General features: G+C 40.2%; 1 protein-coding gene across 2 annotated transcripts in view; it reads left to right on the top strand.

The window, feature by feature from the left end:
• man1a1 (mannosidase, alpha, class 1A, member 1) overlaps positions 1–19607 on the top strand; it is a 206336-nt gene that overhangs the window by 47659 nt on the left and 139070 nt on the right. For both annotated transcript variants that reach the window (XM_021323925.2, XM_012877375.3), the window contains exon 2: positions 3156–3252. In XM_021323925.2, the coding sequence (XP_021179600.2) occupies positions 3156–3252 (97 nt within the window). The remainder of the gene's footprint in view (positions 1–3155; positions 3253–19607) is intronic.

Below are 19607 nucleotides of genomic sequence, written 5' to 3'. Positions count from 1 at the left end.
GAAGCTGTGAAATGCAGATTTCGAGGGGTTTGTATAGCTGTCACCATCTATAGATGTCTGCCTCCTACATGGAAATGAAACCTACCCGTGATATTTCGCTGTCAGGTTGGGTAGCTTATGGGAGTCGGAGAGAGTTAATAAAGCAAAAAAAATAAATAAAAATCTTTTGGTTGGATCAGGACTTTGTGTCCTGTGTTCTTGTTTCTCCCATAAATGGCTTTAACTAGTCCAACAACACCAAAGCACTTTACACTACAGTAATTCGCCCATTCACACACCATTCACACCCTGACGGTGGTGAGCTATGTTAGTAGCCACAGCTGCTCTGGGCCAGACTGACAGAAGTGTAACATTGAATCAAAACAAATGGCGCCAAAACCAAAATCGATCTTGTCCAGTGAGGTGTTTGTGGGAATGGAGCGGCCTTGTTAAACGAGTCTTCTTTTAATCTTTAACAAATCTTTTCATTGTTTTGGTTTGTGGTTTCAGGGACATAAGAGTTTTTAGATCCTTCGTTTGAATCTTGTGTTCTTGAAGTATTTCTGACCTCTTGTCCCTTATTGATGTCAGTAAATTCGGTTTGATGTCGCCGGAGAAACTTATCTGCTGCTGCCTTGATTGGCTGTTTTGTTTGTTTAATTTTGTAAAGATATTAGTTTTATGGGGTTTAGGGAGCAAAGCATAACATATTTAGTTCTTTTAGGAGATAAAACGATAATCTACCTGCAGATAATGGTTAATCAGCTGCTTTGTTTAAATATTTGTTTTGAAATTTATAAAATAGCTTCTTCTTTTTTTTTTTTTACCCCTCACTGACATTAAATCAACCACATCCTTTTTTGTTAGGTTGCTTAGATTTTCTAAAAGTATTTTTTCCTAAATGTTAGAATAATAAGAGTTTATTTTTAAAGGATTTTGAATAGTTTTTTCAAGTTTAGAATTGTATATACAGGAATAGGTTACTATTCCTTTAAACATCCATGTGATGATGTCTTGGCTTTGTAAGCTTCCAGTTGGTTAATCCATTTCATTTTAGTGAAATGGTAGCAGATCTGTGTGAGTAAATTAAAACAGCACCCCACACATGCTGCTTCCTTGTCTGACATCGTGGTAAAACCCAAAGAAATTAGGCCGACCAGGAAGTCTGGCTCATCTTTGGGGCTAATTTTTCCTGATACCTGAAGGTGCCACATTCATCTGTTCAAAAAAATTAAATGTAATTATAAACGTCCCGACAGTGTCACGCTATCACGCTGTTCAGGAAGGAGGTGTGGCTTTGTGTCCCAAAAGTAAACATGTTTTGGTAGCAGACTGTCATTATCCACAGTGGAATAAGTTCTGTACTGTTCAAAGGCTACCAGGTGAGGGAGAATAATTTATTCCAGAAGCAAAAGCACAGCTAGCAGACACACCCTGGGGGGAAAAAAACACCTTCATGTTTTGCAGACATGTCCTCAGGTCTGATGAAACTAAGGCTAAGTTCGTCCTGCAAGTCATGCTGCTCAGTTCCGATTTTTTTATTTTATTTTTTTTTTGCTGAAATTGGATCTTTTTGAGGTGACCGTTCATACTGACGTCACAAAAACCTTTGAACCAATAGGAATATGGATTCAATGCAAGACCACTGTTTAACTCTAGGAAGGCAATACACTGACAATTTTAGACACAAAAGCAGAATTTTAACAAATATGTACTAATTTGTCAAAAATAATGTCCAGGATATGTAGATGGTTGTATAAGACAACCATGTTAGCAGTTTACTTGCAAAAAAAGTTGATTTGGGGTCTTTTATTGAGCGCTAACAGCTGCTGCTGGTTCTGGATGTGTAATAACAACCAGGACAGTGAGGTGAAAATATCCGATACATATACGAATTAGTACCACAATATGGAAGTGGCAAAAAATTTGATATTTTATTTAGTTTTTTGGGTGAAAAGATCAGAATTGTGCCGATCACACTGCCAAGAAAAAGACTCCACTGAGGACGTAGCCTAAGTTGACCCATAATGACCATTGTTACATTTGGGGAAAAAAGGGGGAAGCTTGCAATAATTAAAATATCATCCCGAGAAGATTGCGTGGAAATATTAAAGGAACTTCGAGCCAGGAGGGTAAAACGTTGAGACACGTTGGTCTTCTCGTCACAGAAAGTCTAAGTTGATTTCAGAATGTGAAGAAAGAGGATTCTTTCTGTGCAGTGGATGTAAATATCTGGTTTCAACACTATAAAACCCACGCCACCTAAGAAAAAAAAGTCAGAAAGCATGTTTTTAATACGTTCTTCTGTTTGTTGTCTAAAGTCTGGTTTATGCTTGATCCATCCGCGAGGCCACAGGTTTACCGCACCGGGCACCTGGGAATATTTCAAACATCCCAGACAGTCCCGCGCGAATAAAACATGGCGGACGAGCAAGCGCTTCTTCTGGCGGAGGTTCGTAAATATAGACGTGTTTGTTTCGGCCCAAAAAGATCACCGTGATCAACAAACTGTTATTAATTCCCAGACAGAAATAGCCGTCACTCTTGGAAAAAAGCAAGAGGCTTAAATGTTGGAAACAACTGTATTTTCTACTTCTATATGTAGTGGGTGTAGTACACTTGGCGTAGGAGCGCAACGCTGCCCCCTGGAGTCTAGGAGAAAAGTGCTACTTCAGAGGCAAAGCCGCATGGAGCTCCAATGCTTCAGACATTGTGTCCACATGGTCTCATTTCCGCATGGAATATACGTGCGTCAAGCGTAAAGGAACCTCAACAAGCACTGCCTTGTTTAAGTTACCATATGTGTAACAAAAATAAGCTGTTATTTTTAAGTTAAGTTTGATGGAGCTGCATGCCTGCAGGCTTTAAAGATCAGAACAGATTCTCATGTTACACCAGAAAAAAATCCAGAATGACAAATATTAGACCAACACAAAGATGGTCATTCATTAAGGTATAAACTGAAAGTGCACCAGGGTTAAGTTTGTATTTTTAAACATCTAATCTATAATTGATAGACATGTGAGGTGAATCATGGGTTTTTTGGAGATGTCTCCACCGAATATTAAAACGAATCGGTTGTTACAGCTCAGTATATCCTCTCCTGGTTAACTCTTTTTCTCTCTCTGCCCCCCCCCCCCCCCCCCCCCTTCCTTCCTTTCTCTCCCACCTGTCAGATGATGAAGCACGCCTGGGACAGCTACCAGCGCTACGCCTGGGGTTCCAATGAGCTGCGGCCGGTCTCCAAGCAGGGCCACTCCAGCAATCTATTTGGTGAGAGCGAGACCAGGAAACACACGAGCACGGACACACGTGGGATTGATCTCGCTCCCCGCCGCCGCCGCCAGCAGCCTTGGCCTTTAGATTAGCAGCCAAATTGGCCGCCACTTAGACCCATCCGTCTACGCGTACCTCTAAATGTCAGCTTTATCATATATTTATATTCTGTTTATGCATCTAACCAGTTGTCAGCAGCTGTGGCGCTAATGAGTGCGGCGGCGTTAGTAACTGTCAGCTTTTAGGTCGTGGAGCAGCGCAGCAGCAGCAGCGGCGGTTTAGATGGCTGCAGAGCCACGTTGTAAATATTGCAAACACATGTTCATGCAAACCGTGAGAGAGGCGTTTGGGACCGGTTTCAGGCTCGTGACTTTCTCTTGGGGACCTGTGCAGAAGCAGGGCATGTGTCAGTGCGGTGCTGCTGATAAGATGCCATCCATGCGTGAAGAAGGCAGGATAGCCTCAAACGCTGATAAGGAAGCACCGTAACACACCCACAAGTTTGGTCTGTGCTACTTTTTTTGTTCTTCTTCTTTTACATGTTGAATCCTAGCATCAATTTCTATTTTTTTTTATATATATATATATATATATATATATTGGCCTTCCTTTTTTCAAATGTGCATCACCCAGATATTTTCTAAGGGGGAAAATGGCTGTAATTTAGAGAAGCTTTGAGGATAAAATGGATCCATCAGCTGAATGGAGGGGGGATTGTGTTAGGATGTAGAAGATATTGATGGGCTTTGACCTCGCGGCAGCTGTGAAAGCTATAAACACAGACACTGACACATCACCGCCTTTTTTAAGTAAACCACAGTTAACATTTTGGTAACTGTTTACATATTCAGATGACAGCGCTGCCTTGCATAGCCAATGTTTAACTCCACTTTGTTTATTTTCTTGTGCAAAATTCAAATCCTCACTGGTTAAATATACCTTTATATTGATAAAACCCCTTCCAATGAACCTTTTTAGTCTGGAATATTTAAAAAATGTTATGTTTTTTTTTTTTAGTTGTTGAAAGAATGCATGTTTACTACTTCTCACATGTCTGACTTTAGACATTAATTTTGTAGCCTGGGTGTTATGTAAAGGTTTAAACCCCAGTCTGCCCTTCCTGTTGAGTTTAATAATAAAAAGGGAATGGCTAGGGCTGTCATAATACTAAGATAAGATACTGAGAAATATAATTGATATAATTTTGTTTATTCCACAGCAAAAATCTTATAAAGGCACAGGGTTCTGTTTAGTTAAGAGAAAAATAGGATAAATTACAATATGAAGATATTTCAAATGCATTAATCAGGATAAAACAAATAAGTGTGGAACGATTTAGCTCTTCTTTAGTAAAAAAAAAAAAATAATATCGCTTAAAAGTGTAATTTCCCCATTCAGCAAAATTGTAGACTAGATAACTTAAGTATTATCTTTTATTCAGTCATGCAATTATTTTATTATAACTGCTTATCTTTAGTTTACAGCTGTGTGGACAAATAAAGAGTCATAAGTATATTTAATGAGCTCCATCATTTGCTCTCATTTGTGTTAAGCTAATATTTGTTCAGCTAGCATTAGCTTACGTCATCCGGGAGATTTATTGTTCTGTTTAACTAGTGTTAGCGTTGTTAGCATGTAACATCTTTAACATTTCTTTCTTTCTGTCCGTCCTCTGAACAACGAGGGTTGCATGTGCTTTTCTTTTTTTTTTTTATTGGTTGTTTGCTTTTTTTTTTTATTATTGGATGTTGTCACCCTGTTAGCAGAGTTTAAACCTTCCAGCAGCAGATCGTTGTTTTGGTCAGCTGAGAAACTGAGTGTCTGTTATAGCCGCACTGCTGCTGGAAGGAGTTTGACAATTTGGGGAGCTGACACATGACGAATGGGTCAGCTTAGGCTAAAATGGGTATTTCTGAATAATTAATTTTCTTGGTACCAATCTGTCAAAAATAACAGTTTTGTTGACACCATTGTCTCTGACAGATGGCCTCATTTCCCCGTTCTATTGAAGAGACATTTACTTGTCAAAACATCTTTTATTAACCTCATTGTGAAAGTTAAAACATCCCTGAATACGTTTGATGCATTACCATTAGAGGCTAGGATAATAATTCAAAATGTTGCATTGCAAAAACTGAACTAAAATTAGTAATAATAAGTTAAATGTTCTTAAAATTAGTGTATTTGTCCTTGACTTGAGCAGAATAATAAGATGATTTGCCAATGGAATAAGATTTTTGCACTTAGTTAGACATCCTGCACTTGAAATAAGACGATGGAGATGAGTTGTTCCTATTTTATCTTATTTTAGGGGTCAAAATACTCATTCCATTGGCAGATAATCCTATTTACCTGCGCAAATCAAGGACAAATACACTAACTTTAGGAACATTTTACTTATTTTTTGATCCGTTTTTGCAGTGTGCCTTTGTGCATACTTTCTAAGGCTGCACAAGGTTAGGGAAACAAGCGGATTATTGTGATCAACACACAAAATTCTCACTTTTTTTTTGCTACGATGCGTTCCCTCATCGTAGAACCATGGCCTCTAAGATCTACTGTGCATCAGGTTTGAAAACACAGCGGGCTTTCATCCATCTGGTCTAACATATTTTAGTTATATTTTGGCCTTTATACTTTCAGTATTGCACACATTGATCACAGATTCTGATTCTACAGTCATGGTCAAAAATCTGGCACCCTTAAAATCTTTCCAGAAAACGACTGCACTTATGCACATGTTGTGTTTTATACGCGTTTATTTCCTGTGTGTGTTGGAACGGCACCAGAAAGCAGAGAAAAAAAGCCAAATTCTTCTCTTTCTGCTCCTCTATTCTTCCCCCTCTTGCTGTTCTGAGAAGTAAATAGGTTGTGGTCGGTTGTTACAGACCCACTTCCATCAGGAAAGAGGACATCTTGCCCTCAGGGCTTTCTCACCACCTTCTCCAGCTCCTGTGCAACACATTGCACGACTTTATGATCAGCCTACACTTTAATACTATACAATGAATCCCGTTTTCTAACCTGAGGCTGTTTGCATGAAGCAACATTAAATCTGACAGTCAAAATAAATTCAAAACATCATTTATTAAAAAAAAAAAAGCCACAAAATCTTCTTTGTATTAAGGATTCAAATATTTGATGCTGTGCTTTAGAAAGGGTCCTTTGGTCTTTCATGCAAATGTAAAGATTAAATATGTATAGACACATCATATCAATCAATTTGTGATAATTAAACTGAAAATTACCTTACCTATGAATTACAGGTGATGGTTTTGAGTGGGGGAGTGTTGCAAAACTATTATATTGCATATATCTTCTACAGTAACATCACAATCACTATTTTATCACAGTTAGCCTGTGGAACAACATAGCCTTCAAAAGGAAAAACAAAACAAAAAACAACATATGGAAGCAAGCCAAACTTTTGAAAACAGGTTTTCATATATTTGTGCAAGTTTGCCAACTTGTACCAAGTGAAAATTAATTTATTAAAACCCGAGGTGCATTGTCTCAACCTGTCTGTTTTATTTAAAAGGTAATGCACAGACCCCAGAACAATAACAGAGAATCGGTCTTTACACAAATCCATTTAAAATTGGTTTTAATTTCTCCAAATAACTATTTTTATTAATCAAAAATCAACAGTTTCTATGATCAATGTAAGAAATTAAAACATTTCAATAAAAATAACCCCACAGTTCTTGGTTTAATATTATTGTAAATGGTTATGCATATATATCTATTTAAAGTAAAAAACAGTAGATTACAGACTTCGTATTAGAGCATTGCACATGTGTCCTGGAGGTTCTGGGTTCAACTCCCACTGACTGCCTCTCTGAGTCCCTGAGCAAGACCCTTATCCCCAGAATGCCCCCCAGGTGCCTCACAGTGGCAGCCCACTGCTCCCCTAGGGATGGGTTAAATGCAGAGAACAAATGTCATTTGAATGTACGTCTGAATGACAATAAAGGTGATTATTATCATTATTAGTAGAATAAACTCTTGAGACATAAACTTAAATGATGGAGCAAAAAACTTGTAGCTAAAACATACAGAGTTGTTTTATCCATTTCTGACTGACTCACTGCAAAAAGAGAACTAAAAATGAGTAAAATTTTCTTGAAATTAATGTATTTGCCCTTGATTTGAGCAGGTAAATAAGATTATTTGCCAATGGAATGAATATTTTTACCCCTAAAATAAGATAATTAGATATATTGCACTTGAAATAAGATTATGGAGATGAATTGTTCCTATTTTAAGTGCAAAAATCTTATTCCATTGGCAAATAGTCCTATTTACCGGCTCAAATCAAGGAAAAATACATTCATTTCAAGAAAAAAAAATCTTATTTTTAGGTCTATTTTTGCAGTGCTCAGCACTCGTGGCCTTAGTCTTGTTATAATTATGGTCATGCTTTAACCACACATAACTGCATACAGTCATAATGCCATGATAAATATCTTTTATTATCATTATTATTTAGGTTTTTTGGTGCAGCAACGGCTAAATATCCTGAGGCGTTCACAAGTGAAAACGAAGAGAAAGAAAAGCTGAAAAAAATGTAGAGCGATGAAACCAGGAAATGTTTAATTTATAGAGATATACGTACTAAAATTATATCAGATTGAACTTCTTCTTCTTAAAAAGTACCTTTTTAAAAACGAGCATATGTTTCCTAGCCCGTTCATGGGCCGGTGCTGGATCGGTTCTGCTGGGAGTTCTGGCACGCCGCCCTCTTGGACGGGCTTTCTCCTGGCGTGTCCTGACGGCGCTCAGTCAGACGGCCGTCTGGAGGGTTTGGAGTTGCTCTCGCCGCCTCGAGCTGATGTTCTTCTTCTGGGCTGCTTCTCTTTTCTCTCTTTTTTTTGGCATGGCTGCACGGATTTTCCAGCCAACAGGGATGCATTCAAGGAGAAACGGGTTTGGGAACGTCCACATGACTGGAAGTGATTGAGATAAGTTGTTCTGCTGTCTTTAATTCAGCTGGTTGTCGGCTGAGCTGCTCTGCTGGACCAACCCTGCAGATGGGATGGACCGAGGGGATGAACGCGTCTCCTCTGCGGTCTTTCCCTGAAGGAGAGAAGCTCCTTGGTCTCCGGCAGCAGCTGCTCCATCAGCTGTTTCCCCTTTTAAGTGCGTCTGGCTGGAGTTTGGCTCTTCTCAGGGACGTCTTAATGCTGTATTAAACATATGTTGTGGTTTCTGGATATCCGCTGTTGTTCCCGCCGCTACAAAGCCAGGGACTCTTGGCTTTTCAAGTTTTGCTTATTAAAGAAAATGCGAGTGAAGAGATTTGGTGTTCACCTTCTGAGAGGTAAAATGTTTTGAGTTGGAGTCCAGAAATGGAAATATTTTGCTGAGAGGAAAAATGCTGCTTATTAGTTCAAAGCTTTTAGAAGTCTGGATAACACAATATTTAGGGCTGAACGATTTTGGAAAATAATCTAATTGCGATTTTTTTTTTTTTATCTTAATATTGCGATTGCGATTTAATGCGATTTTTTTTCTTCTCTTTAATTTCTAATGTCATACAAACAAACAACAAAGATATACAAAGATATACAAAGATATAAAGATATACAAACAACAAATCAATCTGTTTCATCACTGTGCAGATTTGCACTTGTTGAACATAAAGTGCAACAAGTGCAATTTATCCTGAAATTTACTGCAATTTACTTGTTTTTTTTTTTTTTTTCAAGCTGTATGCAAACAAAATTTTGTGCATACAAAATGACAAATAAAGTTGTCTAAGTCTAACAAGCAAGTCTACGTATTAAACTGATTGACCAGTACTTAATGCTGTGGAGAGATAACTGAAAGTTTCTGCTAAAACAGTGTGATTATATAAACTCTAAAACAAGTAATAAATTAGATTTTTTCACTGCTGCAGCTCTCTTTCCTTCCATGTGGAGTCAAACCCACTTTAAACATTTTACTGACACTTAAAGGACGTGTCTTATTCACTAATTGTTACATAGCCAAAAATTGCTGACCTCTACGATTTTCTTTTTTTTTTTTTTTTTTTTAAATTGTGATTATATTGCAAATGCGATTAATTGTTCAGCCCTAACAATATTTACCTAATTACCAGCTTTAAGTTGTAAATGTTTTTATTCCTTTTACCTCCGCAGAAGTTGTGTTTTTAAACAAATATCCTGAAAAGCTGACTAGACTGTTTCAGATCATTCCCCTGGAGACGCTGTAGATTCATCAGCTTTGCTAAAATTAAATACAGCTAGAGGCATAGACGGTATCCATCTCCCCGCCTGTCGCTTCGGCTCCTTCATCTCTTGGTTCCTCACCCTGACGTCTAGAACTGAAATATTTCTATTGAGGCTCTGGTACATCTTGAGTTTTAAAGTACTCGCTTGTAAACTTTCAAAGTGGTTGAGATCAGTGTGTTTTTATGCTTTCTTTGGGATGTAACAAGATCTTTTGGCACATGTGAGTGTAGCCTAAGATAGGAAGAGGGGCTTGGTGCACTGCTTTGTTTTAAGACTTACTTTGAGCTGGGAAAGGAAGTAGAATCAGATAAAGGGCTTGACATATTTCCATGTACGGTAGGGCTGCTGGGTTAGATTTTTTTTAAGCGAAAATAAGTCTTAAAATGTTGTAAATGTTCATATTAAAAACCCAAATATGGCAAACATTTTGTTCCATGTTTTAGACACGCCTCTCTCAGATTATGCTTAACAATTAAACCTCTTTAAATTAATGAAAATAACTGTTTGTTAACAATGATTACCTCTTTCAGAAATATACTAAAATTGAGCAAAATTAAAACAGGTAAACCATAAAAAACATTGAAAGAGATACAAAAGTGTCCTGTGACAAACATTTGCCAGTCAGGAGTTCAGGGAACAATTAATCGCATTTTCAATATAATCGCAATTTTAAAAAACGCAATTTCAAAATCGCAGAGTCTGCAATTTTTGGCTATGTAACAATTAGTGAATCAGACACGTCTTTTAGGTGTTGGTAAAATGTTTAAAGTGGGTTTACCTCCACATGGAAGGGAAGACAGTTGCAGCAGTGAGATAATCTAATTTTATTACTTGTTTTAGAGTTTATATAATCATACATAGCATTAAGTACAGGTCAATCAGTTTAATACATAGACTTGTTTGTTGACTGATGTCCAAATCAACTAAAAGCTGTTCTCTTGAATAATATTCTGATCAATAGAAACATTAAGTTCTTGTTTAAAATAGTCCTTGTTTACAAACATCTTTATTTAGAGGCCATTTTTGTTGCTTGTGTTTAATGCAGAGAAAAGTCAAAATTGCAATTTTGGTTGAAATATATTGTTGGCAGAACTCAATCATTTCTGCTCTGAGTTTAGATGCTGTGGCTCTTTTAGCACCTGATCTGCACAGCGAGGAAACAAATTGATTTGTTGTTTGTATATTGTTAAAATGTTTAAACTGGGGGAAAAAGAAAAATCGCATTAAATAGCAATATTAAGAAAAAAAAAATCGCAATTAGATTATTTTCCAAAATCGTTCAGCCCTAATGTACGGCAGCTGTTTTGACCTCAAGGAAGATGGGCTTCTTTTAACCCAGCTGAATAACGGGTGTCCAATCACTAAAGGGACGACAGTGGGCTGGTTTACACGGTGTCCTACAGAACTGAATAGGAAGAATAAGGTGAATTCCCACCAGACTGTCGGTGTATCCTTGTTCTCTCTGGGAACCCAGCAGATCCCTGCTGACTGCATTTCCTCATTGTTTTCTTCTTCTCCACGTGATCTGATGGGTTGTTTTCATCGGCTTTGCGCCACCCTCTGACCCAGGTCATTATTTCCCTGCTGGGGCTTAATGGCAACCCATGAAAATTACCTCACACCGGCTTTTCAGCCAATCAGACGGTAGAGCGAACTCATAGAGGTACGAATTAGACTTAATAAAGTCTCTTTATCGCCCTGGCTGGGGGAAGAAAAAAAGCTCTTTTAGAAACGTTCAAGGAGCATTGCTCACATTTAAAACATTTGCGTGGAAGTAGTCTGGGTATTTGGTAGAAATAAAGTTAATGCGCCATCCATATCTATCAGGTCTGTCATTTCTAATACTCAGGTCCAAACCGTACCAGGTTTTTATCTGCATACGTTTTGACAAGCAGGCCATCTATAAGTCCCTCTTAAAGCTAAATAATTGTGTATTTTGTCCAGATTTGGGCTTTAAAGCTCCCTCGCCTCTCTCATATTATGTTATGGTGGGATGTTGGACACCATCGTCCATCTAACCTGCTGAATATAAAGCTCTGGTGGAAGCAGACCTGGGAATATAGATGGCAATGAATAATGCATTTGACACAATGATATTGGAATGAGACTCTGGCTGCCCACAATATAACAAAATATCGCGATATCACTGGAAGCGATATACATGTCGCATACAATGGCTTGGACTACAATACGGACTAGCCAATTGTTTAGTCGTGGTGCCTTCAGGCTCTCTATGGCTGGAATATATTTGGGGTAACATGTTGAATGCTGGATATAAATATTTCAGAAGGTAAAGAGGTGAATAGGTGGTAAATCAGCAGCTTTAGCTACAACAATCTTTGTCAATAACGGCTCGTTGAGATGGAAATATTTTTGTTTCCGTACCTGGACAGACTTTTGTTTACCTAGGGTCTATGTTTGCTATAAATCCAAAGCAGGAGGACATTAACACCTTTTATTTGTGTATTTATCACCCATATTATCACATATCACACGTTTACCTTCTATCCTGCAGACATAAATGAGAATGCATTTTTAAAAAAAAACATGCCTGCATGCAGGGAGGCAGCGGCTTTAAGCCCTTTGTTTGAACCTGTATGTCGGATCTATGTGTCTGTATCTATATCATAGCTCTGCCTGTCTGTATAGTAAAGATCTGTCTGTATCTCTTAGTCTATCTATACCATAGATCTGTCTCTCTCTATTATAGATCTACTTGTCTGTCTGTATCTATATTATAGATCTACCTGTCTAACATAGATACAGACGGGTCTTTACTATACAGTCTATCTATACCATAGATCTATCTCTATTATAGATCTACCTGTCTGTATAGTAAAGACCCGTTTTTATCTGTTAGTCTATCTATACCATAGATCTGTCTCTCTCTATTATAGACCTACTTGTCTGTCTGTATCTATATTATAGATCTACCTGTCTGTATAGTAACCCATCTGTATCTGTTAGTCTATCTATACCATAGATCTATCTCTCTATTATAGATCTACTTGTCTGTCTGTATCTATATTATAGATCTACCTGTCTGTATATTAAAGACCCGTCTGTATCCATGTTAGTCTATCTATACCATAGATCTATCTCTCTATTATAGATCAACTTGTCTGTCTGTATCTATATTATAGATCTACCTGTCTGTATAGTAAAGACCCATCTGTATCTATGTTGGTCTATCTATACCATAGATCTGTCTCTCTATATTATAGATCTACTTGTCTGTATAGCATAGATCCTTCTATATTGATATAAATCCATCAGTCTGTTATAGATCCACCTATATTATAGATCTGTCTCTCTATATTTTAGATCCAGTTGTCTGTCTGTATCTATGTTATAGATCTACTTGTCTGTGTAGTATAGATCTGTCTATATTGATGTTATAGATTCATCAGTATGTGTTATAGATCCATCTATATCACAGATCTGTCTCTCTATATTATCAATCTTTGTCTGTATCTGTTATAGATCTGCCTGTGACAGTATAGAACTAGGTGTATTGATATCATAGGTCTATATAATAGAGCTGTCTGTCTATAGTGTGCATCTCTAATCAGGATCATTTTGGGCAGATTTCTGTTCAGAAGATGTAAATAAATGTCGTCCAACCAGCTTGTTAACCAACGTTTCATTGGGCAGCATCAAGATGGTGTTGATTAAACAAACATTAGATCATCACTCTCAGCATAAAACTGGCACTAAATCAGGAATTTGAGATTTATGCTAACTGGATAGTGATGTTAATTTTTTATAAATTGGGTGAATCTTGGCCAGATTGCGCTTTGACATTGTCCTGAATCTGCGGTTATTTCTGCGGACAGCGTGATGGATCTGTAGCTGCAGGCGGTGCGGCGGACGACCTGCACGTCCTCCTGAGACGGCGAGGCTTTGCACTGCAGGTTATCTGCTCGGCCCCGTCTGCAGTGCTTTAAAGAAAAGGCCCCCGGATGAATGGCAGGCTCGGCCACAGATGCTGCGAGGCTTTTCTCAGGCTCGCTTCGTTTTTCTCCCTGCTGTCTCCCATGTGTCAAAGCGGCAAGACTTTTTTTATTTCCCGTTTCCTGCAGCCGATGCTCAACAGTTTGTCTATCTTAATGACCAGGGTGTTTAACTATTCCTGCGCTTTGATTGTAGTGAACAGTCGAGAACATGTAGCGTTTTCACTCGGGTGTGCGGTGCCGTAAAAGCAGAACCGCTTTTTCCTTTAATCGTGTTCAGCTGTGGTCATTTGGAGTATGGCGCCTCTGTTTTCTATGGGCGATAAACTGCAATAAAAATGAAATCTGCTGTTTGAGAACCCAGACGAAGATAAATCAGCTTTTTTGATGTACTCAGCCAGAAACTGATTCAGGTTGTTGGTCTAAATCCAGCGCAGATGCTAATTTAGTCCAATGTACCAATAAATCTTCCCAGCTGGCTATTGGCTATCCTGTTTGTACTTTGCCCTTCATACGTGGGTTATAATAAACAGTGCAATAAAAAATAAAAAGATAAAAGATAAGCCCTAGTTAGGGTTTATCTTATATCTTTATTTTTAACTGGATGAAGAAGTTATATTTCAGGTTAAAGGTGGAAAAAGTCACGCCACTGAACTCCTGATTGCCAAATGTTTGTCACAGGACACTTTTGTATCTCTTTCAATGTTTTTTATGGTTTTACCTGTTTTAATTTAGCTCAAATTTAGTATATTTATAAAAGAGGTAATCATCGTTAACAAACAGTGATTTTCATTCATTTAAAGAGGTTTAATTGTTAAGCATAATCTGAGAGAGGTGAGTCTAAAACATGGAACAAACTGTTTGCCATATTGTGAGTTTTTAAAATGAACATTTACAACATTTTAAGACTTATTTTCAGTTAAAAAAATCTAACCCAGCAGTTTGCTGTGGGCTCCTCAGGGTAGTGAGTCCATCCAGTTTGTCCTGAAGTTTTATCTACATCTATTTTGATCGGAAGCCGTAGATCCAGACTTTTATTGACTTTTTTTTATCTAAAGGAGAATAGCTTTCTCCATCAGAACAGACCAGCTACAATTATAAGGAAAAGATTGTTTAATTTTCCCCCAGAATTTAATTTTATTTGTATTTATGGTATGGAAAATAAGGTTGTAAAAACTGGTGCATTTTCATAATTTCTTGCTTCCTTCTGGTCAGACCTTTTGTAGAAATATCTCTACTAAGCTCAGGTTTTAGCTTTTCTCTTTCTACCTTTTAAAATATAAAGGATTAGGGAACGCTGCAGCTGGAGATGTAGGACATTTGTTCATGAAAAGCTGTGTTGTAACATTTCGAGCTGGACGCCGAGCAGCATAAAAAGATTTCAGAGCCCAGAAGCAGCACGCCTCCCTCGGTCAGACGGCAGAGTCGATGCGGTCCGAGCTCACGTCGCTGACTTGCAGGTGAACAAGTCGGCTCCATGTGCCTCCAGGCCTCCGTCCTTTCAGCATCTCGTCCCTCGTCTGGTTCTGTTTTCCTGCCCGAGCCCTGCGCTGTCGCGACCAAGGCTAAAAATAATCTTATCCACCAGTCAAGAGGACTGATGTTTGTGGTGTCTTTCTATTCCGACAAGTCATTTAGTCGGTTATGTAATTTGACATTGACTCCTGGGCTGCAGCCTGGGCTCCCACGCAGCATTCAGTCTGCCTGTGCATCAGATATTCAATCTCTGTAATTGAAATGGATGGCGTAATTCTGCTGTGGCCTTCCCTCAGGTTTTCTCTGCTGTGGGTTGTGTGTGCATGTCGGCGCGGTGAGGAGGAGGAGGGAGTTGTGTTTGGTTATGTCTGAAGTGATGTAAATCTCCCTCAGCGCAGCTGTGGATGGGACTCTGATAAGGGGGGGGGGGGGGGGGGCTGCCGTCGTGACATGAATGAAACGCGCATCCTCGCACTTTAAATCCATGTGACGCTAAAATGCTTCTCCTGTGTTTCTGTTGGGACACCTTCAGCCTCTGAACACTTTTATTAATCATACGCACCCAACGTCGCAGAAACAAGGCGTCTCACCGGGGTTTTAATCTAGCTCCCAGGATCTGCAGCAGCACCACCCATCCTCTCATTGGCTCAGCTGGACTAGAAACACGGCCAAAGGCACCGTTTTGTACCCTGTTTACACTACCCCTGTTTTAACTGAGCCGAGACCGGTCCAAGCTACTGAAATAACTATCGAGTGTAAATGGAACGCAAACTGAACTGAACCGTGCCAGAAACAACCGAAACGCGCTAAATCTAGACCAGTTCGATAGGTGGGCTCGGTTCTCAGATAACAAAGAGCGCATGAGCAGACCGCCTCATCTCCTTACAGTCAGCTGACTAATTTTGTGGTTTCAGACCAGATTCATAAAAATACTAGCTTCCCTACCGTGCCACACGGTTTCCAGTGATGATTCTGCTTAGCAGTGTGATGAAACTCAGTGTCTGTTGTTGTTTTCTGCGTCTGTAAATCCTGATTAGACGTTCGTTTGTCTTATCCACATCCCAAAAGCCGACTCTGTCAAGTAAATTCACCAAAGTTTGCCTTCTTCGCCTGACTCTCCCCAAAAAGCAATTATAACCAAGCATAACTTCCTGAATGTTACTGGCGCCGCCATTTTGATTTTCTTGAGTCCCTCCTTCAATCCTAGAGTGAAGCAGTACCGTAGATCGTCACTAGGAGGCGAGGAACCGTGCTAGTGAGATGTGTAAATGGTCGTCAGAACCAAGCTCGGCACGGTTAACTGATCGAAGCAAGGTCCGACCTCGGCATGGATCGGTTTAACAAGGGTAGTGTAAATGGGGCTAGTCACAAAGGCCAACAATGACCCTAATGACTCCCCATTGCTAAGGGCTGGACCAGTTTGGTTTAATTTGCATGTTGTCTAAGCCATAACAAGGCCATTTTTGGGCAATTATAGGCCCGTTTACACTACACTTTTTTAGCCGAGCCGAGACCAGTCTGAGCTTGGATCAGTTAACCAAGCCAAGGCGGCCGTTTACACACCACACTATCCCGGTTCCTTGGTTGCTCCTCGCCTCCTAGTGACGATCTGCGGTACTGCTGCTCTCTGGGACTGAAGGCGGAAGCAGCAAAACAAAACGGCGGCGCCCGTAATATTCAGGATGTTATGGTTAGAGTTGGCTTTTGGGACACTGATAAGACAAACAAACATCTAATAAGGATTTACAGACGCAGGAAACAACGACAGACACTCAGGTTCATCACACTGCTAAGCAGAATCATCACTGGAAACCGTGTGGCACGGTAAGGAAGCTAGTATTATTATGAATGACTGAAATTTGTCTGAATGGAGTGTGAATCGGGACGTGCAGCCAGACACGGTGGAAAAACCGCGGACAGTCAGCTGACTGTAAGGGGATGACGCGGTCTGCTTATGCACTCTTCGTTATCAGAAACCGGGATAAAAAAAAAAAACGTCCGAGACCTACTCAGGAACTGGTCTGCAGTTAGTGCGGTCCGGTTCAGTCTGCTGACCATTTACACACAAGAGTTATCTCAGTTACCGAGCTCGGACTGGTCTCGGCTCGGTTAAAAAAGTGTGTAAACGGGCCTTAAATGGAACGCAAACTGAACTGAACCGTGCCAGACACAACCAGACCGCGCTAAATTTAGACCAGTTCGATAGGTGGGCTTGGCCTGGTTTTTCCCTGGCACGGTTCTCAGATAACAAAGAGCGCATGAGCAGACCGCCTCATCTCCTTACAGTCAGCTGACTAATTTTGCGGTTTCAGACATTCATAATAATACTAGCTTCCCTACCGTGCCACACGGTTTCCAGAGATGATTCTGCTTAGCAGTGTGATGAACCTCAGCGTCTGTCGTTGTTTCCTGCGTTTGTAAGCCTTGATTAGACGTTCGTTTGTCTTATCCACGGCCCAAAAGCCGACTCCATCAAGTAATATCAGCAAAGTTTGCCTTCTTCGCCTGACTCTCCCCAAAAAGCAATTATAACCAAGCATAACTTCCTGAATGTTACGGGCGCCGCCATTTGTATATGCTTGATTCCCTCCTTCAATCCTAGAGAGCAGTAGTATCGCAGATCGTCACTAGGAGGCGAGGAACCGTGCTAGGGTGATGTGTAAATGGTCGTCAGAACCAAGCTCAGCAGGTTAGGTTATAAAACCATATCCTAGACATCTCAGCGCTCTGTTCAATCCAGTAAGGTTATGGTGCAACTTATCAAGACCTGGAAGTCGAACCTAATCAGAGAAGCAGCCAAGCGCAACTCTGGGGGAGCTGCAGAGATGAACAGCTCAGGTTAATGACTCTGTCATCAGACTAGACCCACATTGATTATTGTCTCTGCTCTGTCTTCTCTAAGCCCCAGTGGGTCGAGGCAGATGAGCGTTCACACTGAGCCTGGTTCTGGTTCTGCTGGAGGTTCTCCTCCCTGTTAAAGGGGAGTTTTCCTCTCCACTGTCGCTTCATGCATGCTCAGTATGAGGGATTGCTGCAAAGCCATCAACAATGCAGACGACTGTCCACTGTGGCTCTACGCTCTTTCAGGAGGAGTGAATGCTGCTTGGAGAGACTTGATGCAACCTGCTGGGTTTCCTTAGAGAGGAAACTTTCTCACCAACCTGGAGGAATTAATAGAATTTGACTTTGGAAAGAGTGTTGAGATGACGTGTATCATGAACTGGTGCTATATAGATAAAATTTAATTGAATTGAACTGTTTTGTGTTGGCAGCGTAACGCTGTGGGGATGCTTGTCTTCAGAGTTGTGTTAAATTTAGCCGCTTCTCCTTGTCACGTTGTATGACCTGACAAAATGTATTCACTCCCCTGTTGCAGCTTTGTGAGGGGGAAGGGAAGTCATTAGCTGTGTTTCCGTCCAATTCACTTTTAAAATATCGCAAAAAAAATCCAGTAAACTGAGTTGGAGTGGCCGAAGGGAAAATTCACTACGGTGACAATAAAATCCTATTGACTAAAATCTTGAAAGAATCCATTGAGGTTGGCGGCTGTAACGTGAGTAAAAGTGTAAAAGCTGCAGGGATGTGAAAACTTTTGCAGTGCAGTTGAAATGACAGGAGCAGCAGGGCCAGAATAAACTAAAAAAGCAGAAATCTGGCTGGAATCAGCTGCTTGACATCTTGCTTTTCCCTCCCCGTCTTACTCCGGCTTTGCTTGAAATCCCTCCTATCTGTGTCAGCATCACATTTCCTGCGCACACAGAAACGACGCCCGGGTAATGCCTTTCACTGTAACCTTGACAAAAACAGTTGACGCTTGAATATGTGGCAGCCAGAGCCAAGAGGTTAACGCACTCTGGGATAGGTGTTAGTGCTTGTCCGTGCTATCTGCCCACAGTAACACGATTAGCCGCAGGCTTAGCCATCACTTTTCCTCCCCTCCTCTTTTTCGACCTCCTAAAAAAAAAAAAAAAGAAAGAAAGTGTTGAGATGGTTGTTGGGGCTAAATGGAATCACTATGCAGCCTGAATGTGCTGAGATCTGGATCAAATTGTGGGATTAGGGATTAAACCTTCAGTTTGTGTTGCGTAACATGTGGATAAGGGACAAACTTGGGCCGTTTGACGTTTCTTTGGTGAGAAAGGCAGCGAGCCGAGGAGATGCATTCAGGGGAGGATTTCTCTTTTAAAAGACCGAATTTTCATAAGAAGAGAGCAGCTTTCAGTGTTCTGTTTTTAACACCAGTCACTCTTTGGCTTCTCCCAGTCCTCCGAAGCCGGAGGCTGCCATTTCTATTTTTCCCCGGGAACGCTGCTGAGTCAGTGCGTCGCTCCCATATCCATTTAACTTCACTCGCAAAGCTGGCAAGAGGTTGAGTTTGCAGCCTTGTCTGTTTTCCGTCGCCTGCCTGGCTGACAGGATATTTCATGAAGTCGAGGGAATTTTCCAGCCCCTGTCAGCTCACCTTGTGTTTAGTTGCTGACAGGGAACATTGTTTTCACAAGTTATTTTGGTTGGCAAGTCCAGGAGGGGGGAGAGTGATATTAGGCAATTTATCTTCACTAGGCTGAAGAAAAACAAGATGATGTGCAGCAGAACGTCCAGAAACATCTAGGATACAAGCTGGATTGGCCTGAGCTGGTCGGAGGGTTCCTGAGTGCCTCTATTGGTGCTTTTCTCTGCTTTTAATCAG

This window comes from Fundulus heteroclitus, chromosome 15 (assembly GCF_011125445.2).
Source record: "Fundulus heteroclitus isolate FHET01 chromosome 15, MU-UCD_Fhet_4.1, whole genome shotgun sequence".
In the NCBI taxonomy this organism is placed as follows: Eukaryota; Metazoa; Chordata; class Actinopteri; order Cyprinodontiformes; family Fundulidae; genus Fundulus; species Fundulus heteroclitus.
This window is presented reverse-complemented; position numbering and strand designations above follow the sequence as displayed.